We start from the raw sequence: 25,783 nt of genomic DNA on the forward strand, positions 1-25,783 counted from the left end.
CTGGAGCTGCATGGGGTTCATTTTACCCTGAGCATTCTTTTTACTGCTGATTCACTCTATTGTTAATTAAATTGTGCTGATTTAGCCCAGACCAATCTGCAAATATTTCTTTCTAATGAGACCAGCAAGTGCCTATGAGTCAGGAACTGCTTCTCTTCCATAAACCAAAAGCCTATGCAAAAAAAAAAAAAGTCATTGAAGTTGCAAAACTGAGGGACTTAGCATTGCCTGATTTACATATCATTTATGATATCTGAGCTTCCCATAAAAAATAACATTTCTGAGCAAAAGTTTATCCCTTCTGTCACTTCATGTCCACTTTGATATTTCTGTAGAACAAAACTGTAACTTATTTGTTCCAAAATATTGAAGGACAAAAATGGCACTAATTACAAAGACCAAGAAGGGGGAAAAATACAAATAATTTAATTCTTACTGCAATGGAAAACAACATTGGTCCTCGGATGATCCACCAGATTCCCATGTGTTCATTTGTTCCCCAGCACCTGGAGAATAATTTAAAGTTTAATTACTTTATTTTCATGGCAAAAAAAAATAGAAATTTATATAGCCTTTGTGTATATTTCAAAAGGACAAAGTTCAACTTTCTCAGGTGGCCCTGAGAAATGAAATATAGCTGGGAAGAGTCTCACCAACAACTCTAACTGTATTTATTCTGAAGATTTCTCCACATAAATGCTGAGAGAGGTTTCCCTAGACCACAAACTTCACAGCCATATGGCAAACTCAGTCTTTGAATCAACATACAACTGTACAGGACACCAAACCATCATGGAATTCATCCTCCTTCCCTTTGTCTATCTGCAAGTGAAAATGGGTAAACTAGGAATCGTGATCATGTTTTTTGACCTGCTGAAAAATATATGTGCTGACTCCTTGGAGTTGTCTCCTTTGCTCCTGCTCTAACCTTACTATGTCCTCTGCACATGTTTCCTCTTCCTAATTCTCCTGAAGCTCTGTAGGATCTTGGCTTGTCATTGCTGATTTATATAACAACTATGTCATTATTAGTTGGTTGCTGATGTTGTTGCTTCTTATCTCTATTGGTGTTCCAAATAAAATTCTCTGGAAACAATGGAGCTTAGAGATGATCCAGCCCCAACCCCTGCCCTGGGCAGGGACACCTCCCACCAGAGCAGGTTGCTCAAGGCTCTCCCAACCTGGCTGTGAACACTGCCAGGGTTGGGGCAGCCACAGCCTCCCTGGGCACCCTGGGACAGTGTCTCACCACCCTTCGAGTAAAAAGCTTTTTCCTCACATCCAGCCTAGACTTTCCCTCCTTCAGTTTGAACCTGTTACCCCTTGTCCTGTCACTGCAGTTCCTAACCCAGAGTCCCTCTCTGGCTCCTTGTAGCCCCTTCAGATACTGAAAAGTTGCTCTGAGGTCTCCACACAACCTTCTCTTCTCCAGGCTCAACAGCCCCAACTCCCTCAGCCTGTCCTCACAGGGAGATGCTCCAGTGCTCTTAGCAACTCTGTGGCCTCCTCTGGACTTGCTCCAACAGTTCCATGTCCTTCTGATGTTGAGGACACCAGAACTGTGTGCAGTATTCCAGGTGGGTCTCACCAGAGCAGAGCAGAGGGGAAGAATCACCTCTTTGCCCTGCTGCCCACACTCCTGTGGCTCAGCCCAGGATCCATTGGTTTCTGGGCTGAGCTCACACTGCAGCTCATGGGGATCTTCTCATCCAATCTCAATCTACAGCCAAGTTCTGCCAAAGGCTTTCAGAAAAGTTAAGCAAACAGAAACACAGTATTCTAAGGCACATTTTATTTAGCAACCTACCCTGTGTTCTCCAGCTTGGATCTGCTTATTCCCCAAGGGCCCACAAACAGGATGGGAACAACTGCAAAGCAAAGGAGTCGTTACAGCCACTTGCAGAATTGTGTGGTGCAAAGATATGTGATTTCCAGTCAGCTATTTAGAACTCTATAAAAATCAACCTGATCCTGACTTTCCCCATTTGTAGATCAAATATAAAATGACATTCCATTGTGCAGTGGAATCTTGCATTTTCAGACTGATCTAGACATACACACACAGAGAAATACACTGCTGACCTGTGATTCCTGACCCTGGGAATGCAAAATAATCAGTGCATGAAGCCTCACAGACTAACTTAGGCACCAGGTGAACCTTAAAAGGATTTCATATGCAGAATTTCACATCTGTCTTGGAACCTGGAAGAACTCCAGGTATTAACTTTGAGGAACTGTGCTCCAAGGGATGTATGACTAGTTTGGTTAGGCTTTCCTGGGTATTACATACTGATTTCCATCAAAGTGTTTACTATGTTAACTTGATTAAGTTCACTTTAACTTGAAGCTCAATCCTTCTGCTTCAAATGGGGACAAAAATTCACTGCTAAAACTTGCCTTTGCCCACTGTACCTCCTTCCTCAGTGAAAAGCAAGGATTGTTTCCTGGAGCTCCTTTCTGGTCAGGTTATGCTATACAATGAAATCACTTTGATTTAATCAATAGATTTTTTGGTTTAAACAGGAGAAACAAAACTTCCCCAAGGTTACAGCACTTGCTCTGTATTCATGGCCTGACATGGCAGTAGTGAGAGCTCTGCATTTGCCACCAGGACCTCAAACTCCTTCACTTCTCACAGCTCTCACTAAACCAACCTGAATTTCTTCCCTTCTGGAGAGAAGCTAGTTTTTACCTGGTCTTTAAAGAACTAAGAGGTGTGAGGTGTTGCACAGTCTGTTAGGGTTCTTCTACTGTTACAGGCAGCTAAATAAAACCTTATTTGGGATTTAAAACTGGAAAACAAGAAGAAAAGAGCATAGGTGTTCTTACAGCTAACAAAAGGACACAATGTCTACTATGAGTTTCATGTTCACTTGTAACTAGTTGAGGTAATGCTCCACATTAAACATGGCACTGCCAAAATTATTGGGTCTGAGTACTTTGGTCTTGCTCTCCAGTGACAGGATCAGGTAATGCACAAAGGCAATCAGTTGTACTGACATCTTCAGAACAATATGTACAATGCTATCTCATGTGTGTTCAAAACCTGCTACAGAACACTCCAGGAGACATAGATCAGGTTCCTTTTAATCTGATCAGCAGTGGTAAACACAAGCCAGTTCTACAAAAGAGACCTTAAGGCTTCTGGGTTCTTTAAGGGATCATTACTCTGTCAGGCCAGAGAGTTAATTTAGAGCAAAACTATCTTGTGTACTCCAACAGGGATTTATATCAGGCTCTTGAAACTGTTTGGCTCAGGTTTTCCTCTGTGTGGTACTTTGGATGCTGAAGTTCTGTTTTGGCTTTTGCCTTAAGCATTGACCTTTTTGTACAATGGCTCTTTACTAATAAAAGAATACAGTCAGATTAGAAGAGCACAAAAATAGCCTTATCTCAGATTCCTTTACTTCTAGGGATTTCTCCAGTAGGTTATGTTTTAGGTGCCATCAATTTCCAAATATAAGGGGCAAAGCAAAGGTCAGAGCAGTAAAATTACTTGTTTTGTTCCCCCCTGAGCTGAGGGGCCCAGAACTGAGCACAGGATTCAAGGTGTGGCCTCACCAGTGCTGAGTCCAGGGGCAGAATCACCTCCTGGTCCTGCTGACCACACTGTCCCTGCTCCAGCCCAGGATGCCATTGGCCTTCTTGGCCACCTGAGCACTCTGCTGGCTCATGTTCAGCTTTCTGTCTCTCCAAACTCCCAGGTCCCTTGCTAATGTCCTGACATCTATTGCAAGGGAAGGAAATGAAGTTGCTGGTAGTACAATAGTATTCAGTGATGACAGAATATCCAGTCAAGTATAGTCAAATTCCTTCTTGTTGTGCCCACCAGGCTCCTGTTCTCCTATGAAACAGCTTCCCTGTTTCCTACACCTGCAGGTCAAACTGAACCCCTGCTGCTATAGCTTCATGTCCAATTTCTGGCTTCAAAACTAACAAATAAACCAGAGTTCAGTATTTTCTTCTCTTTCTCCATACCAAATATCCTCCTCTGACTCCACAAAGCAGCACATAACCAAGTACTTGGAAGCAGGTGTGGACTTACCCCATCCTATGACAATGTATTTTTGGAGCAGTCGTCTCTCAGAGAGCACCACAGTTATCAACAAGGTGTGCAGGTAAATTCCTTCCACTAACAGCCAAAAGTAATTTGCCCCAACAAAGTAATGCATGAAAAACTGGGCAGTCCTACAGATGATCACGATCTGTGGGAATGAGAGAGCAGGAATCGTGGTGAATGTGGATGTCATGGTCTGCTCATCATGATTTATACTTGGGAGCTATTCAAATAGTGGTCAGCATTAACCTCCTGCAGGTAACTTTGCCTGTTGACACAGCCAAATTTTATTCCTACATCATATAATTTATTCACAGTGGTGACAATGAGAGATGTTATTCCATTTTCTAAACAAACAGAAGAAAATTAGTACATTTTCCTAATAGAGAAAAGCCTTTATACTGTTTTTTTTTTTCTTCTTAGTGATATTTCACATTTAATCACAGAATCACAGAGGAGTTTGGGTGGGAAAGGATCTTAAACTTCATTTCATCTCACCCCTGCCCTGGGCAGGGACACCTCCCACCAGAGCAGGCTGCTCAAGGCTCATCCAACCTGGCTGTGAACACTGCCAGGGTTGGGGCAGCCACAGCCTCCCTGGGCAACCTGGGACAGTGTCTCACCACCCTCACAGGGAAAACTTCTGCCTAAGATCTCATCTCAATTGCCTCTTTCCATTTCTCCCCATTTCTCCTTGTCCTGTCCCTGCAGTTCCTAACACAGAGTCCCTCTCTGGCTCCTGTAGCCCCTTCAGATATTGAAAAGTTGCTCTGAGGTCTCCACACAGCCTTCTCTTCTCCAGGCTGAGCTGCCCCAACTCTCTCAGCCTGTTTGTACAAGCCTCCATATAAAATCAATCTATTACAACTTGACAAATCAGCATTTTCTTCTTGATTACCACAAGTTTTATCAGCAAAATTTCAGTATTCAAAGCTCAACTAACAACCACCTCAGAACAAACTTCCCAAACTGTTCTGACCACTAGCAGCAAATACTTACTATTAGCTATGAACTACCACATTACCTCTGGACTGAGGTATAATATCCACCCAGTTTCATCCTTTGGTCTTTTGGAGTAGATATTGTAGTACACAGTGTCCTTTATGAGAACTGCTGTGGCTCGTAGGATAAACGAGGCAAACAAATTCATGTGGATGTAGTTTCTTGTGCAATGAAGTTTTCTGTGGGAGGAAAAAATAATGGACGAATCCTTTGGAGTATATTTAATTTGCACAAATAAAAGCTCTAAAATCAACTAGAAAACCCTAGCAAAACAACTGTTCTATCCATCAATGGATTTTGCTTAGGAATTATTTTCATCATGCTTATTAGGAAAATATAACCTGTGCCAGTGCCTCACAGTAAAGAATTTCCACCTAGTATCTAGTCTAAATCTACCTTTTCCAGCTTAAAGTCATTCCCCCTTGTCCTGCCACTCCATGCCCTTGTCCAAAGTTCCTCTCCAGGTATTTTTGTAGCCCCTTTAGGTATTGGGACATTGGAACCTAAGAAATTGCTTCAATGACAGGAAAATAATATGCATACAGGTGACAGTGCTTTTAAAAAATGCATGTCAATATGTACCAACCTGAGTAAGGAAAGTATAAGCAGAGCTAATACAAGTGAGATGAGGGAAAAGTAATATCCTATCGTGTACAGCAGCTGTAATGTGGTGAGTAGCTTATGTTCTTCTTCCTAGGAACAAAGAAGAAAAATTGGTTATGCAGGTGGATGGGCAGAGCACACACAGCTCAGACATTTCCAGTTCACCTTCTCTGAGCTGCAAAGAGCCAGGAGAGGGTTCTGACACCTGCAAGGAGCCAGGGGAGGGTTATAACATCCCCAAGGAGCCAGGAGAGGGTTCCAACACCCCCAAGGAGCCAGGAGAGGGCTCTGACACCTGCAAGGAGCCAGGGGAGGGTTATAACATCCCCAAGGAGCCAGGAGAGGGTTCCAACACCCCCAAGGAGCCAGGAGAGGGCTCTGACACCTGCAAGGAGCCAGGGGAGGGTTATAACATCCCCAAGGAGCCAGGAGAGGGTTCCAACACCCCCAAGGAGCCAGGAGAGGGCTCTGACACCTGCAAGGAGCCAGGGGAGAGCTCTGACACCCCCAAGGAGCCAGGGGAGGGTTCTGACACCTGCAAAGAGCCAGGGGAGGGTTATAACATCCCCAAGGAGCCAGGGGAGGGTTCTGACATCCCCAAGGAGCCAGGGGAGGGTTCTAACACCCCCAAGGAGCCAGGAGAGGGCTCTGACACTCTGACACCTGCTCCCTGCGCTGCCCTGTGGCATCAGTGTCTGGCAGAGCCACTTGCAGCCAGCATCAGTTTCTTTTTCAACCCAATGACTCTCACAGATCCTTTGTCAGATTTTTCCTGCACAAACCCCACTTGTAGTCTGATCTCCAGCTAATCATTGCCATGTTTCCATGCCCTAAATGGATCCTGGTGGGTTTGAAAAGCTGCAGAGGTCAACTCACTCAACCTGCACACACAAAACTGCACTGTGGCCTGGAGACACGGATCAGTTCTGTCTGTACAGTTTTGAGAGTTGTGTTTGTCTAGAGGTATTGAAATAGACTTTCTGTCTCGAGTTCAAACTAATAAAAATCATCATTATTAAGTCAGAACTGCCAGGAATGGCTTCAAATGGCAAATAAGACCTCAGAGGAGGAAGGGAGGCACTCCCACTTTCAAAGAGTATCACAGAATATCCTGAGCTGAAAGGGACCCACAAGGATCACTGAAGTCCAACTCCTGCCCCTGCACAAATTTCCTTGCAGTTTCTTTCATTTAACATCTCTTTTTGCTAAGTTTTTTCCATTTTAGCTGCTTATGTCCACCTCTCACCCATTCACACTCCTTTCCTAGCTCAAGGAAAGCTTCTCTGCAAAGGGAATGTGAGACACAGGATATGTGACTTCCATAACCCATATTTGGCCTGCAGAGATTTTCCTGGAACCTGTGTCTTTTCCTCACTGAGTTTGCCATTTTCCTTGCTTTGCTACTCAGCACGAGGGATTTTAGCACTGTCTTCCTGCCAAGATTGCCTCTAATAATTGGATGCTAGTGAGCTGTGCCTCTCTTGGAGAGGCTGAGAGTGCCCAGCATGGGTGCAGGAGATTCCCACAGCTCAGCCATTAGTCATTCTGCTCCATGGTAACATTCAAACAGCCATAAACCTTGCAAAAACCCTGAGATTTCACCTTGGCTATATCCATTTTGCAACCCCAAAGCAAACGAAACCAAGCTGATCCTTCCAATAAGTGCAATTATTACCTCTGGGTTACTTCTAACCTCTTGGAGCTGTCCATAAAATACAACAACAGGTACAAAACCACATTTAGTGTTGGTAGAAAAACTGGTTAAGGCTTTCAAAGAAGTTGTCTGCTGTCACATAAGATGAAATAATGTGTGTCCCAGCCACAAATTTGCAATCCAGAATGGTCAACAAACCATGGAAAACTCTCAGGGCTTCAGAACATTTATCACACTTGCATAAATAAACTGAGAGTTTAGAAATTCATGGACTCACTATATAAAGAGCTTAGTAAAAACTTAGCAGGCCATGGAGACACTGAACTAATAGTGTTTCATAAGTAATCAGTAAAGTTACAAACTAAAGTAATTATTGGGTGAGCGTAAGTATTGAAATGTGAAAAATAATGGTGTTGGTGCTTACCTGAGAGAGCTAATTTTGGCATCAGCTAAGCTGAAATCCGTGGAAAAAGAAGCTTCCCCCCTGCTGCCAAAGTCTAGTCCTTGGGGTGAGCAATGTGGGAATGGTGGGAAGGATGGGAATAGCTTTAGGGGAATCCTTCAGGCTCTGCCCAGCTAAGTTTGAAATGACCAGTTAACGACTCATTAATTGCTGAAAGGCTCATTAAATGCTGTAAGGCTCAGAGGGAAGTTGGAGAAGAGGAGGCTCAGGGGAGACCTTCTCACCCTCTGCAACTCCCTGACAGGAGGTTGGAGTCAGGTGGGGGTTGGTCTCTTCTCCCAGGCAACCAGCAGCAGGCCAAGAGGGCACAGACTCAAGCTCTGCCAGGGGAGGCTTAGGTTGGATATTAGGAAGAGATTTTTTACAGAGAGAGTGCTCAGGCATTGGAATGTGCTGCCCAGGGAGGTGGTGGATTCACCATCCCTGGAGGTTTTCAAGCTGAGACTGGATGTGGCACTTAGTGCCATGGGCTAGTGACCATGGTAGGGTTGGACTTGATGATCTTTGAGGTCTTTTCCAACCTGGCTGATTCTATGATTCTATGACCTGGGGAGATGCTGTAATGCTCCGAATTGAAGTTATTTGCTTGGCAAGTTGCAGTTTTTCTCTATTTTATGAAGAGAAAACCAGCACATGTGACCACTGGAGTCTGAACAGGGCATAATTTGCAGCTTCTAAAGAATAGATCCCCCTCCTCAATATTCTGCTCCTTCTAAATGAAACACCAGCTTTGTGCTGGGTAATCGGAACGAAATCGGAATGAAATCAGAACATCCTTCGCAGGTATTCAGTGCAAATGTTTTATCAGTTGCTTAAGAAGGGATTAAGCAGATTAAAGTGTCCAACCATAATACAAAACATACTTACATTTTTCTGGAAATGATTTTTCTCAGAACATTCGGAGCTATCCCGCCAAATGTCTGTGGAATTTTCCTTTGTTTGCCAAATCCCTTCAGCCAAGCAGACTCTGTATACATGGCCTACACTTCCTGAAAGTAAACAGAGGTTTAGTCTGAAAGGTCAAAATAAAGATTTAATTTTTCATACACGTTTGAAAGAGACTCAGCCCCTTACAGAGACATCAGTGCCTTACAGCACAGCACCAGGCACCACAACATCCCCACTCTAAAAAGGCATAAACCTCACTTTTCTCCTGTCTTTGGTGATGTATTTCTCCTATTTACACAGGACAAGGTAGGACTGTAATGGAGCAGAGATAAATTCCCAGAACATACCTGGTTTTTATAAAAAAACCCTCACAGAGTTCCTACAGCCAAAAGAAAAGGCTACATCTCTCTTTAGCCCTTTTCCTTCCTGAAGCTCCTAAATTCCATGAAGGGCAGCTCGTTGCCCAGGTTGTGCAGTCAAATCTGTAAGAGGATTTGCTTAGGGAATGACCTTTCTCTGTAACTCTTGGTGTTGCAGGTTGGTGTTTCAGCAGGTGGATTAAACTGAAGCTTCCTTGGCTTTCATTGTCCCATGTTATAGCAATCAGCTCTTTGCCCATAGCATCCATGGGGGGATATGGAGACCCTGATTGATGTTGATTTGATGTTGTCCTCCACAGCTGCCATTCATTTCTAATCACACCTGAGCTCTTTCAATCACTGTTGTACTGAAGGTGTTTAAGGTTGGCAGCACCAACCAGAGCATCTTGTTTTGCTCAGGAGCTTAGAGAACTGCCTTGAGAGCACAGTTTGTTGGGATGGAGCAGGAGCTCTGTGTGGCTACTAGATACTGAAAAAAAAAATCTCAATCCATCTATAAAATGTGATCAGAAATCTCATTTCTCGACCACCTCAGTTTTTCAGTGCTTCACACTTGGCAATGGTGACAAACCACAATAAATTTGCCTTAGGCTTCCAAGCATATCTGGTTCAAGCCTATTGATGTCCCAGAACAGACAGAGCTATGCCTTGGAAAAGGGACCAGCAATGGGAACAGGGATCACAAACAAACCTAATGCCAGTGCTGCAAATTTCTAGGACAAACAGACAGCTGGGCTGTCTCCAATGCTGCTTCTCCTCAGGTGCTGTGGCACAGATGAGAATGCCACATGATGCTGTCACAGCATCCCCACTGTGAACAGGATCAGAAGCTTCACAACCTGGTGCCATGCCTTGCTTCTTGGTTTTGTAGAAATTTGGGCAGAAAAAAGAGCTTCCCCCCCCCCCTTTTTTTTTTTGAAGTCTCCATTACATGGAGGGAAGGAAGATGGTTTTATGTTTATCACGAAGAGCAGGATCTGTTCTAAGGCTAGCAGAAACAGTTGTTTGGGAGACTAGATAGAAGTTGGGTCTCTGCTTATCAGCATGGAAAAGGACAAATGATCTTGAAGAACAAGTCATGTGTGGTGAGGGCTGGACAAAGCTAGGAGAAGCAGCACATTGTAGTCTCCCATAAATTAAAGAACTCAGGCAGAATTGGTCCCTCCAAGTGGCACTAGAAATGCAGCTCAGAAGGGATGTGTAGCAGGATCCAGACATGCTGGTCAGTGCTGGTTAGGGATGCCACTCCATTTCTTTAGGAGAAAGGGAATGCTGTTTGCTCTTCAACAGCTTTGCTGCTGAAGATGTTTCTGTTTTTCCCTTCCTGCTCCACTCACCCCAAGGAAAGGCTGCCTGGAAGGTTTGTTTGTTCAGCACCCCCTTTTGCTGGTGGTGTGCTGTGTCCTACTGGAGGGCTGAGTGCTTGGACTGCTGCCTCATTTGGCTCTGCCAGTTTTCTGGGGCAGAACTTCATGTCTGGGCTCAGTGGGGACCTCAGAGGTTGAGCCTCCAAAGCTGAACCTTAAATCTGTTCCTCCCAGTAAAGCCCAGGCCCTTGCCAACATTGCTGTAGAGCAGACAATAAGGAGCTGTGGCAAGCACAGATGGAGAAAAAGAGCAGCTAAACATCCACAAGGATTTTGTGCCTTAGTTTGGAAGTAGAAAGAAGACAAGAGAACACTCAGACACTGCAGAGGACACTGAGGCAAGGTAGGCAAGCACCACCTGTCCTTCAGCTGGATTGCTGGCACAAACTCCAAGAGAAGTTACCACTTTCACATTACCATTTTCCAACCACGGCAAATAGGAAGGACAAGGAACAGAGACATTTCCAGGGGGTGAGTAAGGCCAACAAACAAACTGATCAAATGTCCCATTGCAATGTGTTCCTGGGGAGAGAAGCAAACAGAAGTTTTACAAGAAGTTCTCCAGACAGTGGACAATCATGAAAACCATTGGGTGCTGCTCCAGGTAACCTGGAAGCTGCTCCAGAGTGACAAGATGTAGCAGGAAAATGTTGTGTGTTCACTGTGCCATGCTGGTGCAGAAACAACTGCTGCCCTGGATCCACACAGTATTTACACACCTCACTGTGAGATAAGGAAGCAAAAAAGGGCACAAAATCATGAAGAGACTGAGGGCAGAGCTCATCAGGGGCTGCAGCTCCTTCTGAGGGGCAGTGAATGGTTGGTACCATCTCTGCTCTCTGGGACAGTGACAGCACCCAGGGAACAGCTGGAGCTGTGTCAGGGGAGGGTTAGGTTGGGTATCAGGACAAGGTTCTTCCTCTAGAGGTGTTTGGGCACTAGAACTGCTCCCCAGCTGCCTAGCCCAGGCAGAAACCAAGCTCTGTTTTGCTCAAAGTGTTTTGGGTCCTTGTCTGTCATGGCTCACTATAGAAATGGGAAACATCTTTTCCTTAGGTGAGCTGTTCTCCTGTGGTTAGCAGGATGAAAAGGGAAGTGAAAACTGGTCCTACCAGGTTCTTCCCACTAATGGCTAGTAAATACCTGTGGACTGAGCACTCAGTGCTGCACCACAGAGGTAGCAAAAAGCACCAGCTGTTCAGTGATTCCTTTCTTTACATGATCTGGTGACATAGAGGAACCTGATATGTTTCAGGACAAAGAGAGCTATGATTGCCTGTTCATAGAATCATAGAATTTTAGGGGTTGGAATGGAGCTTAGAGATGATCCATTGCCAACCCCTGCCCTGGGCAGGGACACCTCCCACCAGAGCAGGTTGCTCAAGGCTCATCCAACCTGGCTGTGAACACTGCCAGGGTTGGGGCAGCCACAGCCTCCCTGGGCAACCTGGGACAGTGTCTCACCACCCTCACAGGGAAAACTTCTGCCTAAGATCTAACCTAAACTTCCTCTCCTTCAATTTGAACCCTTTAATGTTTGCACAATTGTTACAACTGATGGTTCTACATTTAGTACTTAGGAACAGACAGAAGTTCTGCACAGCAAGTAAAGGAATATTTGCATATTCATCAGCGTGGCTTATTGTGCAGTTGAATTCCTTACCAGTATCTACAGTTGATTCCTGCAGCATTTTCAAGCATTCCTGTTTATATTTGTTCCATCCAGTCGTGGTTTTTTCCAGCAGAGATCCTTTGGCCTGGGAGTGAAAATACTGAATATGAGGAAAAGCAGTTAGAACCTTGTGGTCTTTAATGGCAAGTTTCTTTATGTTATAAGAAATGTAAGAGAAGAGGAGAATGGAGGAATGGGAGGCAAGAAGAGAGTTAAAGACAGAACTCTTCCTTCTTCAGGAACTGGAGAATCATAGTATGTGAAGGGGTTGGAATGGAGTTAGAGATGATCCAGCCCCAACCCCTGCCCTGGGCAGGGACACCTCCCACCAGAGCAGGTTGCTCAAGGCTTATCCAACCTGGCTGTGAACACTGCCAGGGTTGGGGCAGCCACAGACTCCCTGGGCACCCTGGGACAGGGTCTCACCACCAGAACAGGAAAACTTCCCCTCCCTATATATCCTTCTTTCTGACACATCTTTACCACACAACACTCTGACTGCAGAGGCCTTTGAGAGGGCCACAGCTGATAAGTGCTGTTTAGGAAAGGAATGGCTAAAAATAGCAGAATGAAATGCAAAATTTCTTGGTGATTTGGGCTGGTGAAGAAACACCCAATTAGGAGTCAAGGAACAGAGAAAGGATAATGCTAGATGCTGCTTACAGTTCAGTATTAGCACCATGACTTGATCCTTATTTATCTGGGGAAAAGAACACCAGCCTAAGTGTAACTTTGGTGTAATTAGTCCCCTGGTCTCCTAAATCCAGGACTTTGAGAGGCCAAGGGCAGGACAGCAGTCAGAGAACACTGTCACTATAAGTCTCCAAAAATGAAAAATCCACTACTGGTTGAAAACATTACCAATTGAAATGACCAAATTTTGGAAAGCAAACAAAATCTAAGATTTCTAAACCAATCTTCTACCAAAAGATGCTTTTCAGCCTTCAGGAAAAGTCAATTTCCTTTTGTCTGGACTAGACCCTTCTTTGAAGCTGCTTTTGTGGTTGTCCTGAGCTTGTCTGAGCTTGGTGATATGCCAAGGTCTGAGACACTTAACCAGAACTTCACCTGTATCTGTTCCTTTGAACCTATGGGGCTTTAAAAAAATAAAGAAAATCACATTTATTTACCTTCAAAACAAGAACAGTGGAGCCTATGAGCTAGTTCTTACCTAGCATCACTACTTCATGCCTATTTTCACTGTGTAAATTGGTGCCTGCTCCATGCTCTGCTTTTAGTCTCTCAGCTAATTTCCAGACACCCTACTTTCAGTTCCAGGCAGTAGAAAGACTATAATTATTCTTCCTCTGATGGGCTTGCAAGATAAGGAGAGAATATTTACAGCAGCCATGAGAAAGGAATGCATGTTTCCAAAATAAAAAGCATCTTGACATTTCCCTCATCTAGGCCTCAAAATGCTGGGAGCCAGGGGAGATTCTTCAGACACTCATGGGTCAGTGAACCTCATTTGAAGAGGCAAAGACATGGAGATGACGCATTTGTAGACAGGACTGCTTGATTTAAGGGGGGGACACTTCAGTTTCTACTAAACAAATGCACTAAACAGCCAAGGAAATGCAGAGAAATCCTCCCAGGGGCTACCTGGCTGCTTGTTTGGCTCCATGCCTGGAGAGGAGGTTGCCACATAGTCATGAAGAAGTTCACTCAAGTAGAGTGAGGAGCAGTTTAGGCATAAATGAGAGTTCCACATCAGTTCCTTATGGAATTGTTCATTTCTGCAAAGCTCAAGGCACAGTCCAATAGGCAATGCCTGGTCACCTTTCATGTCAACACTCGTGAGATGCTTGGGGTTATACCAGAAAACTCTGTGATGGAGAAAAATCAAGTCTATATAAAATCAGAGCTGGAGCTGACCAAAAAATAGAGTTAAGAGCTGTCAACTGACATAAAAAATTAATTGTAAATGTAGTTAGAAGAACACAGAAAAAATTTACTTTACTAATCAAAATGGAACAGGTTTCCCAGAGCAGCTGTGGCTACTTGTTGGGTCTTCTCAGAACATACTTACAGAACCCACACTACATCCCTGGGAGTGTTCCAGGCCAGGGTGGATGGGGCTTGGAGCAACCTGGGCTGGTGGAAAGTGTCCCTGCCCTTGGCAGGGAGTGAATAAAGGCCATTTAGGTCACAGAGAAACACTAACCCTTTGGCAGAGAATGCACCATGACAAACCCAATGCAATGCTTTGCTCCTTGAAGCCACAGCTGGAGGATGTATGTCAGGACTTTCTGAAAATCTGTATGGGGTTGTAGAAAAGCAATGACATGAGCCACGTGTTGAAAATGCTGCACTGCAGGAGGCTACTGACATTGCTGGAGCTGTACACACAGGGAAGGATGTTGAAAATGAGAACAGGACAATATTAATGAGTAATATTTGTCCCTAGTGCAATTCTGCCTGGATAATGTGCCTAACTCTGATGGACATACCTCAAAAGAGATGGCAATAAGTGAGCAAGTGGCAAGGAAAGTGTTGGAGGACTCATAAGTGATCTAAAAGGCTCTAGATTTATGTCATCAAAGAAATGATAAACAGATATACAACAGCAAAGCATGATGACTTGAATGGCAACAACTTGTCAACTGATCTTCAGCTCCTTACACAGGCACTGCCAACCAAACCAGCTGAGCCAAGCAGTGGTTCACTCTCTCTGGGGAAAGGACATATATAGAGAGAAAGGAATGCTGGCAGTGCCTGAGAAGGAGGAAAATCAGCTTTCTTTTAAAACAAGGGGTTGATGCAGGTTCTCCAGGCAGAAGACTTCAGTGTTTCTCTAGTAGCACATCCTGTTAGGCATTAACTGCATCAGAGTTCACTTCGCTATCTTCACTGACACTTCTCTGTCTGAGAATCTCTGTGAGAATCAGAGATTCATAGACTGTCCTGAGCTGGAAAGGACCCACAAGGATCATCAGTCCAGCTCCTGGTCCTGCCCAGACACCCCAACACTGCACCCTGTGCCTGAGAGCATTGGCCAAACACTCCTGGAGCTCTGTCACCTTGGGGCTGTGACACTGCCCTGGGGAGCTGTTCAGTGCCCAAACACCTCTGGGGGAAGAACCTTGTCCTGATATCCAACCTAACCCTGTTCCAGTGCCCGAACACCTCTGGGGGAAGAACCTTGTCCTGATATCCAACCTAACCCTGTTCCAGTGCCCGAACACCTCTGGGGGAAGAACCTTGTCCTGATATCCAACCTAACCCTGTTCCAGTGCCCGAACACCTCTGGGGGAAGAACCTTGTCCTGATATCCAACCTAACCCTGTTCCAGTGCCCAAACACCTCTGGGGGAAGAACCTTTCCCCAAAATCCAACCTAACCCTCCCCTGACAGCTTCAGACCATTCCCCCTTGGGATCTGAGTCCCAAGAAAGATTATTCTGCCTGATACCACTATGCTGCCACAAGGGCTAGGGTTAAGCCACTAACCTTTAGAGGGAAGGGAAAATTAGGGAAGTGAGACACCTTGGTGTTCTATATCCCTTTAAATAAATGAAAAGAAGTCAAGAGAAAGTCAAAAAGACAAGCTTGCCTCTGGATCTTACATCCATGTCTCTGTGATAAGCATTCAGATTTCTTTTTATAGATTTAGGAGGAAAAAAAGAAGTGAATAATTTAGTTGATCTCCAGAAGAAATAAAGGTAGAAATCACACACAGCTTTTCTAGCCTTCCTCAGGAAGGTGAAGAGCAGATCTCACAAGTGGGAGATTCAGTGCTCACCCCTCAGGTAAGTCAGAGGCTAAAAGGCAGTGCCAGAAACAAAGCAAAGCTGGTTTTAAACCAGAGAAAAACAGTAGAAAATAAACATCATTCACAATAGTATTGAGATCTGGTAGGGAAACTGAGAAAAGAAATCAATTCGATACTGAGCAAAACTGTCTGAAAAGAAACTGTACAAATGGTTATTAACCCAATTTATTCACTGTATGAGTGAGGATGAAGAGAAGAAAACTGTAATAAATTGCTTAGAGTGAGTTCAAATAGAAAACTGCAGATTTGCAGCCACATTTCTCATGGCTGATTTGTAATACACAGAGATTGCAGTGTCAGAAACAAACCTGCTGTTTGTGGAGGTGAAAATGTGGTAGGAATCCACTTTTACACTATCCACTCTGAATTCCCAGGTCAGCTTACCTGTTTCATGAGAAACAGCATCATGACAGAGCTGGCAGGGGTGGGAGATATTCTGGACCAGAGTCCCATGCTGGAATAGAGACCAAAAAGTGTCACCATGCTCATTGTAAGTGACTTGTCCCCAATCTGCTGCTGCTTCACTCAACTGTAGATCAATTACAGCACAGTCCTGTAGAAAAAAAAAAAAAAACCAGTAAAAATCTCCTCTTTTATGAGCACCACTGTCCCACAGATCTTCTTACAGCTAAGTGAGGAAGCCTTAAAGTGTTTAGGCTTTCTAAACTCCAACTCCGTTTTGGCTGCTCTGATTAAAGGCAGAGAGAGCTCACTCTAAACTCCACACAAACTCTGCTTACAGTAGCTTGTCCATTAGCCAATAAGAAGTCAGAAAACTATTAAAACATTAAAGGGCTGATCCTGTTCCCTTGAAAGTCCACGGGAATTTTGCCAGTGGTTTTGCCAGAGTGCAATGCAGCTCCATAAATACACATATATATTTATACACACCTCATGGAGCCATTAAAAGATGCCTTGGAAGACAGAGAAACTTTGTGGAGGAACTTGCTGGCTCTAGTTGGCTGCTAGAAACAGCTCAGGGATAGGTGGTTTGATGCTTTCTGATCATGTTTTGTGCAGGATCAGGGAGAATATAAATGTGCAAAAAAATTATGTTAGCAGCAGTTACAGTTTTACTGCAACTCTTGTGGCATTGTTTCCTTCACAGCTTCAGTTGTCAGGCTGGAGAAACTGGCAATGAACTTCAGCTTTTATCTTGAATAAAAATTTGTTTGCAGCTTTTCTACTTGCAGGGAAAAGCCTGGAAACATTAACAACCAAACTTGTATTTTGTGTTCCTTGAGACAGACTGGACAGTGAGCAGGAACTCATCAACAGTAAAGTCATGTAACTTAGCACTTTCATTTGCCACTGGAGGAACTTTGAACCACCTCTCCAGTGGTGTTGGGCAGTGAGTGCTGCAGTGCTGTGAAATGCTGGTTTCACATCTGTACTCACAGCGAAGAGACACAACTGTCTTCAATTTAAAGAGTGTTCAGTGCATCAGGAGCAGTGGGAACTGCAAGGGTTTGTTTATTCCTTAGCTAAGAAACAGAGAGATTCCACCACACAGACTCAAGCTCTGCCAGGGGAGGGTTAGGTTGGATATCAGGAAGAGATTTTTTAGGGAGAGAGTGCTCAGGCATTGGAATGTGCTGCCCAGGGAGGTGGTGGATTCACCATCCCTGAAGGTTTTCAAGCTGAGACTGGATGTGGCACTTAGTGCCATGGTCTAGTGACCACGGTGGGCTTGGACTTGATGACCTTTGAGGTCTCTTCCAACCTGGTTGATTCTGTGATTCTATGACTCCTCCTGCTGAGCAAGGTAAACAGGTGTTTCTGTTGGCATAATGGTGTCCTTCCAATTATCTGTGTTCTGTGTGTTTTTACCCCTGTGATTCATGAGTCAAATCATAATTTATTGTCCCCCTTCCTCCTGTTCCTTTCACAAGACATTACTGCCAAACAACACTGTCCTATATCCTTAATCTCCCCTGCCACATGATTGCTGGTCATGCCCATCTCTCTGCTCTCTGTCTTAACTCCTAAGCTGGCACAATTTGCTGAGAGGACTGAAGAATGGGATGGGAAACACAAGCAGGTGTTTCACCAGGCAGATAGATGCTTAACTTTGGAAAAGGTTCTTCCCAGACTAACTGCTAGGGAAGACCTGGATGATGCCAAGCTCAGAGCCAGACCCAGACCGACGGCACAGAGCCTCAGCAGCATTTTCTCTCAGCTTTCTCTCTTTAGTCTTCTCTATTACAGCATTCAGTAGCAGTTACTGGTGTGCAGGGACAAGAAAAGTGGCCAAACCTTTCTGTAAAGGAGACAGCAAAGGGAATCTCTGCATCCGTTTCAACAGCCCCGAGGGCAACAACAGCCAAGCTGTGCAGTACATCTGGGAGACAGGAGATGACAAGTTCGTGGAGACAAAGTTCCATGCTGGGATTTGGTACTCCTGTGAAGAGCTGATCAATGAAGATGGTGAGTAAAACCAGCTCCATTTGCTCAAGGAAGTAGAGTCCTTCCTTCTTCTTTGGTGTCCCTTCGCTCTCACTGATGCGTTTTAGTGTGGATGTATCCTTAAAGAGTTTCTTTTCTCTGGCTTTTCTCTGACCTTAGTAGGCACAATCTAGTCATTTCCCAATAGATTCTGCAGAGGACGTTAGAGGGACAAGCTGTGGGTTTGGTTGTGCTACAGAACATTTCTTTATTCTTCTAACCAGAACAGTAAATTAAATTACTCAAACAGGAAAGTGTTTTATTTTTCTGCTGGTTTTTCAATCCTTTAGGCAAAAATGAACACACTTGCCTTAAATGATCATCTCTGATCCCCTAAGGCAACATAAAAAGCACTATGTGACTTTTTTTTTGCCTTAAATATCTTGGGAGCTGTACAATCTGTGGGTTCTAAGTTAGTTCCTGAATTTCCTCTTGAGCACAAGTGTTTCTGTGTCCTTACTGCAATCTCTCCCTTCAGAAATCAAAGCAGAAGATTATTTGCACCCTGATCTGGAGTCATGAGTGGTGGCATTGAACTGAGTCTCACTCTGTGTGTGTAAATGTCAGAGAATGAAACGAGTTTGCCACGACAGAAAGTTTCTGTTTCAGATCTTTGTGGAAGGGAATTGCTGGGTCAAGAATTCAAAAATCCAACACTAAGTTTTCCCCCTTATTGTCCTGATCCCTTTAGAAATGACAACTAGAACAGAACTCCAGAGAAAACAAATCAGTTATCACTCTAAAATGCAAGTGTTCTCACAGTCCCTTGCCCTGCAGCTCCAGTTCTGTCAGAAGGTCTTGTAAGTGCTGCAGTTTTAAGGGGCTAAAAGTCAAAGATCAGAGCAAACTCTGTGCCCAAGAGGTGTCTTTCAGGTGGTGATTGCTGTGGATATAGAGGTTGTGTAATTTGTGCATCTGCTATGGCAGTTCATGTATTCCAACGTGTCACAGTTAGGAGCTGGAAAAAAAACCCACCCAGTATTTGCAGAGCAGAGCAGAATTAATTCCAAGAGCTTTGTTCACAGCATCTGTGTGGGGCTCAGGAGGTCACACGGGTTTGAAAATCAAAGCTTACAGAAAGAAATTGGAATGAAGCTTAGGAGGAAGCCGTGTGAGCAGCAGCCTTGAGCAGCTCACCCCTCACAGGGAGGGAATTCAGCATTTCCCTGGGCTGGTTTCCACGCCTAGAACCTTTCAGCAATCACTTGCCTCTCTCTAAGTCCTCCAGGCTCTGGTTCTGCCTTGAAAGAGTCTGTAAGGATTCTCTAGCTAAGCCCGAGGCTGATGTAACAGGGACTGTACAAACAGACATCAAAAACAGCTTCTCCAGATCATCTCCGTTTCTGCTTTTATTCAGGATTTTGCATTTTCTTCTTTCACTTAATCTATTTTTTGGCTCATTACAGAAGATAAAATCATCTTATTTTTTTCAGGTGAGAAATGTAGAAGCTTTATCAGTCTGACTCCATCTTCTGATCGAGGTAGGCTGAGAGACTTTAATGGATTAACTTCTTGCATAAGATGTGATTACCAGATATCCAGACAAGAGATGAATTAGCAGATAACCAGAGAAGGGAATCTCAGTGAAACCTGCAGACTGTCTGGGCTTAGGAAGGCTTCTCTGCCCAAAATATCAAGATCCTGTTTGGTAAAACGTTAAGCCCACGGAGAAATTTAATGACTAGCCCCATGGGCAGTGTGGCTGTGGCTGTGTTTGTTCACTGGGTAACATGCTCTGCTGCTCCTTGGCCCCAGAACCATCACAGCAACAGCTCAATAATTGCATAGTAATTCTTCTTTTTCTATGAGCTTTGGTTCATGGGGATTTTAAGGAAGCTACTGAGTATAAATCTATACTGCCCCACTTCGTCCTGTAAGTGCAGAGCAGGAACTTGCAACTGCTCTTCCACTAAATGGCTAAGTCAGTGGAAGGAATTATAATGGGCATAATTGAATATTAAGGGGTTGGAATGGAGCTTAGAGATGATCTAGCCCCAACCCCTGCCCTGGGCAGGGACACCTCCCACCAGAGCAGGTTGCTCAAGGCTCATCCAACCTGGCTGTGAACACTGCCAGGGTTGGGGCAGCCACAGCCTCCCTGGGCAACCTGGGACAGTGTCTCACCACCCTCACAGGGAAAACCTCTGCCTGAGATCTAATCTAAATTTCCCTCTTTCAATTTATACCATAATAAGATATATAACATCCCTTGACATATCACAGCATCCTCAGAGCATTTCAGCTTCTGCTTAACATCGTATAAACAATCTAAATGAAGAAGGAAATGGTGAAAATGCTAAATGACTGCTGAGACTATCGATGCTTTGTCTCTGATCACCAGGGGTTTTATGGCTGTCCATTGTAGCAGAGCTTCTCTACGTCACTTTGCTGCTGATAGGAAACATTCTCATGACAGTAGAAATGTGCTACTTCAGCTCTGTCATTGATGGGCTAAAGATCAATGCCTTCTCTGCAGTGGTCACTGTCTTAGCAGGTACAGTTAAGTATCTCAGTTTATTATCATGGTATGTTAAGGGGTTGGGATGGAGTTTAGAGATGATCCAGCCCCAACCCCTGCCCTGGGCAGGGACACCTCCCACCAGAGCAGGTTGCTCAAGGCTCATCCAACCTGGCTGTGAACACTGCCAGGGCTGGGGCAGCCACAGCCTCCCTGGGCAACCTGGGACAGTGTCTCACCACCCTCACAGGGAAAACTTCCTCCTAATATCTCATCTCAGTTTCTCTTTCCATTTCTCCCATTGTCCTGTCCCTGCAGTTCCTAACGCAGTGTCCCTCTGCAGCTTCCCTGGAGCCCCTTCAGCTCCTGGCAGTTGCTCTGAGGTCTCCACAAAACCTTCTCCTCTCCAGGCTGAACAGCCCCAACTCTCTCAGCCTGTCCTCGTAGGGAAGGTGCTCAGTGCTCTGAGTAGCTTTGTGGCCTCCTCTGACCTTGCTCTAATAGCTCCATGTCCTTGTGATGTTGAGAGCACCAGAGCTGTGTGCAGGACTCCTGGTGGTGTCTGTTACATCCAAAATTACCTTCCATCTGAGAATGAAGAACAGTGTTCAAGTTCCAAGACTATTATAATACCTGTGGAGACACTAACAGCAAAATGCTGTGGAAAGAAATATTATGTCCCTTACAAAGACAGGCTGCATAGCTTTGAAAAACCTTTCCACTGCAGGAGGTTGGACTGGAGGACCCAATGTGACTGTGGTTCTGTGACAGGAAACTGTGGGAAGTGTGTCCTGTGTGATGCAACTTAGCAATACTTTTCTGCAATAGCTGATCCCTCCTCAGAATTCTATCACTAAGATATTTTCAGAGGGTGAGAACAAAGCAGCTTGTTGTCTTTGAAAATCCATGAGCTGCATGTCCCACTGCTCCCCCAGCTCCTCTGGCAGAGTGTGTGTTAAGGGGTATATGAGGGAGTGCATTGGCAAATACATTTAATGTCCAGGATTTTTTGAGTGATTTATACAATCCAAATCCTTATTAAAATATTCTTCAGGAGCTCAAGGGACAACAGGGAAAAAACTGGTAATAAGAATGTCCTCAGTTTACATTTTCTAATTATTATTATGCTATTTTTTAGGTCTTCTGGGCATGGTGGCTCACATGATGTACACAACTGTATTTCAAATGACTGTCAACCTTGGACCTGAAGACTGGAGACCTCACACATGGGATTATGGCTGGTCCTACTGGTACTTACTGGTTTATATTTGGTACTTCATAGAACCACAGAATCATAGAAATTAAAGGTTGGAATGGACCTTACTAATGATCTAGTCTCAACCCCCTGCCCTGGGCAGAGACACCTCCTCACTAGATCAGGTTGTACTTCAGTCACTTCACCCTATGGTCCAGGAATGTATACCTCATTTACAAGCACTGGCTTTCCCTTATTTCTCCCCTGAGGATGCAGTTCAGTAACCAGTTGTTCTCCAAAATGAGTTGTCTTAGATTGTTGCACAGAATAAACCAGTTGGTGAGTTTTGCATTTGCTATCCACAGAGACCTCCAACTGCCCTGCCTGGTGGTTCTTCTCCACACACCTCAGACCCAGATTTAGTGTCCTCCTCTCCCAGGAGAAGTACCTGGCATAAGTTGTTTAGGACTTTTCCATCTTAAGCCATTTAGGCTGATGTTTTCCTATCACAGATAGGCTTCAGGTTGCTGCATCTGCAACAGTTCAGACAACACAGTTCAAAATTTTGCCTTAGGTAAAACCCACATTATTTTGGCCCTGCAAATACCTGAGGAGATCTAGGGAATCTATTCAGAAAGAATAGGCTGTTGAGATGAATTTTGCGGGAAAAGTGTGTCTGAAAACCCATAAAAGCTGATCAATAAGAGGGATTTGAGTGTTTGGTGCTGGAAACTGTTGTTATTTCCCCAGCTGTGACAGAGAAAGAGAAAAGCACCTTCAACCAAAGCTGTGCTTCTCTCAGTTTGTCTCCTAATGTGACTGTGCCTCAGTTATTCAGCCAAAAATGCTGCTCCATGAGTCAGCCCTGCCTTTATCTCATGCCAGAGCCTGAATCTTCAGCTCCTCTCTGCCACGGTTGGCTCAGTGCACAATCACACACCTCCATGGGTAGATCTGCTTTGCCATTCTGGCTTGGCTTGCATGGGGAGTAAATCTATCTGCTCCTGGTGATTTTCTCCTAGTCTTCCTCTCTCTCTGTTCTAGGAGCTCTCCTGCAGCTCATCCCACTCGAGAGTTACTCAGGATGTAGTTTGACTGATGTTAGGAGCAAAACCAGCTTCAGCTGCTTCCTTTCCTCTTGCTTCTGGGAGCCTTTCCCCTGTCCCTGCCATACTCCCCCATCCTCAAACTCTGTCAGCACAGCTGATTTCTCATCACCCTAGAAATCCTGGCCAAAAATACTGTGGGGGGAAGGATTTATTTAAAAACATAAATGAGTTTGTTGAGCCACATCAAGGACAGAGAGCTCTGAGGGAGAGCAGAGGCAAACAGGAGTCCCTTAAACTGATCCTCCACCAAAATACATTTCATTAGGTAATCATGTCCTTGTCCTGTTAAGAAAACCTCTGATGAGCAAAATCCTCCACTGTGAACTCCAACTCATGGACATATTTTCACATGCCCACTCAGTCATGTGGAATTTCACATATATTTAGCATATTGTACCTCAATGTCAGTTTTTTAGTTCTGTCTTCTGAGGGTTTGACTTTTAACATTCCAGAGCTGATATCCTTTTCTCTCTGCTTAGCCATGATCTGTTCTCAGAAATGTATTTCAGTGCTCTGAACCTGCTTTATTGAGCTATTTCATTGTGTCTTCTCTGTTCTTTTGAACACTTCTGGATAACTGACACACATTTTCCTCAGTGTCCTCTGGGAGATTTGGAGCCTTAAGAACTGCACCTTCTCATTTTGATGCATCCTCTTTTTTCATCATTCCCTTTTCTGTTACTAAAGCTCTAAGCAGAGTAAACAGTGAAACTGGAGATAAAATTTCAATAAACAGCAATGTTAAATGTGACTATTATAATAAAGAGGTCAACTATGTAAGTTATGATGGTTGTTAACCAAGAATTTTTCTTGCTCACCACTGTTTGTCTTTCCCTGACACACACCAATACAATCACACACACAGAGTGTTTTCAAAACTAAAATTGAAGAACTTGGATATGAAAATTTCCTGCTAATTTCTGCTAAACCTTTTTGTTTACAGCCTGGCCTGGACTTCCTTCGCTTGCTGTATGGCTGCAGCTGTCACCACCCTCAACAAATACACCAAAACTATTCTGGAGTTCAAGCACAAAAGAAAAAAGCTGGAAAGGAGTTTGAGGATTAAATATATGTTCCCTGACTATCTAGCTCCAGAGAAATCTTGCAATGTATATGTGAACTCTTTCCAGAACAGCACTGAGGACCCCACACAGACAATGAGAGGGTTGAGGCACTTGGCCACCATCTCAGTCCTGTAAAGCTGAAGATATCTCAAAGCATCCTGTAAATCATAGAATCATAGAATTTAAGGATTGGAATGGACATTATATATCATCTAGTCCCAACCCCTGCCCTGGGCAGGGACACCTCCCACCAGAGCAGGTTGCTCAAGGCTCATCCAACCTGGCTGTGAACACTGCCAGGGTTGGGGCAGCCACAGCCTCCCTGGGCACCCTGGGACAGTGTCTCACCACCCTTAGAGTAAAAAGCTTTTTCCTCACATCCAGCCTAGACTTTCCCTCCTTCAGTTTGAACCTGTTACCCCTTGTCCTGTCACTGCAGTTCCTAACACAGAGTCCCTCTCTGGCTCCTTGTAGCCCCTTCAGAAATTGGAAAGTTGCTCTGAGGTCTCCACACAACCTTCTCTTCTCCAGGCTGAACAGCCCCAACTCCCTCAGCCTGTCCTCACAGGGGAGATGCTCCAGTGCTCTTAGCAACTTCATGGCCTCCTCTGGACTTGCTCCAACAGTTCCATGTCCTTCTGATGTTGAGGACACCAGAACTGTGTGCAGGATTCCAGATGGGTCTCACCAGAGCAGAGCAGAGGGGAAGAATCACCTCCCTTGACCTGCTGCCCACACTCCTTTGGATGCAGCCCAGGGTTTGATTGGCTTTCTGGGCTGAGCTCACACTGCAGCTCATGGTGAGTTTCTCATCCACATGACAATACTAGATCTGAATGAAACAGCATTAATGAGTAAAATGTCTCCATGTGTAGCATTATTTATTTTTCTTAATAAAGAAATGGTATTTCCATGGGTGTTTCAAGTCTTGGTGTTGGAAAAGTAGCTTCAAGAGTGTCAGTTGAGAAAACAAGAGGTCCCACACTGCTGTGGTTTTTAAGCCATCTCTTAACTCCAGCAAACTCTTGTGGGAGTTTGCTGGAGTTTCAGAGAAGGGATTCAATCCTAAATCTTGATTGAAAAGACTGTACAAAATCCCCTCCCCAAACCAAACCCCATGGAGAGCAGGGCAGCAAATAAGGCATATGGTGCATGGCTTGGAGAACTTTTTTGCTATTAAAGGTACAATCTCTGCAGGAAAATCTGAGCTTTGCAACCTGTTGTCACGCGGGGGTCGGACTCTTCTCCCAGGCAACCAGCAGCAGGACAAGAGGGCACAGACTCAAGCTCTGCCAGGGGAGGGTTAGGTTGGATATTAGGAAGAGATTTTTTACAGAGAGAGTGCTCAGGCATTGGAATGTGCTGCCCAGGGAGGTGGTGGATTCCCCATCCCTGGAGGTTTTCAAGCTGAGACTGGATGTGGCACTTAGTGCCATGGGCTGGTGACCATGGTAGGGCTGGATTTGATGGTCTTTGAGGTCTCCTCCAACCAGGTTGATTCTCTGATTCTATGAGAGTCCCCTGGCCCCGGCAGAAGGGGGTTTGTTTAGCCCCAGACAGGATCTGGGACAGGATTTGGGGAATTAATTATGGCCTATGCTGAAGGGATTCTAGCTCTTGGTTTCTTTAGCACTTGAAAGCCAAATTAGGTGGAA

The 25,783-nt window shown here is 44.6% G+C and overlaps 2 protein-coding genes across 2 annotated transcripts; one reads left to right on the forward strand and one right to left on the reverse strand.

The window, feature by feature from the left end:
• Nucleotides 1–436: 436 nt before the first annotated feature.
• On the reverse strand, nucleotides 437–16,346 carry GLP2R (glucagon-like peptide 2 receptor; the record flags this gene model as incomplete). Its single annotated transcript, XM_009073229.1, has 9 exons — nucleotides 16,242–16,346; nucleotides 12,078–12,171; nucleotides 10,832–10,936; nucleotides 8,647–8,768; nucleotides 5,646–5,752; nucleotides 5,082–5,238; nucleotides 4,046–4,205; nucleotides 1,808–1,868; nucleotides 437–506 (listed from the first exon to the last, which is right to left on the reverse strand). Coding segments are annotated over exons 1-9 (981 nt in total), but the record flags the coding sequence as incomplete, so codon positions are not given.
• Nucleotides 16,347–17,600: 1,254 nt separating this feature from the next.
• Nucleotides 17,601–24,263, forward strand: LOC103800841 (germ cell-specific gene 1-like protein). The gene is made up of 5 exons (XM_009073231.1): nucleotides 17,601–17,622; nucleotides 18,066–18,284; nucleotides 19,736–19,783; nucleotides 21,899–22,010; nucleotides 24,008–24,263. The coding sequence occupies exons 1-5, from the start codon at nucleotides 17,601–17,603 to the stop codon at nucleotides 24,261–24,263; spliced, it is 657 nt and encodes a 218-aa protein (XP_009071479.1).
• The last annotated feature ends 1,520 nt before the right edge of the window (nucleotides 24,264–25,783 follow it).

This window comes from Acanthisitta chloris, unplaced genomic scaffold (genome assembly GCF_000695815.1).
Source record: "Acanthisitta chloris isolate BGI_N310 unplaced genomic scaffold, ASM69581v1 scaffold21464, whole genome shotgun sequence".
Lineage (NCBI taxonomy): Eukaryota > Metazoa > Chordata > Aves > Passeriformes > Acanthisittidae > Acanthisitta > Acanthisitta chloris.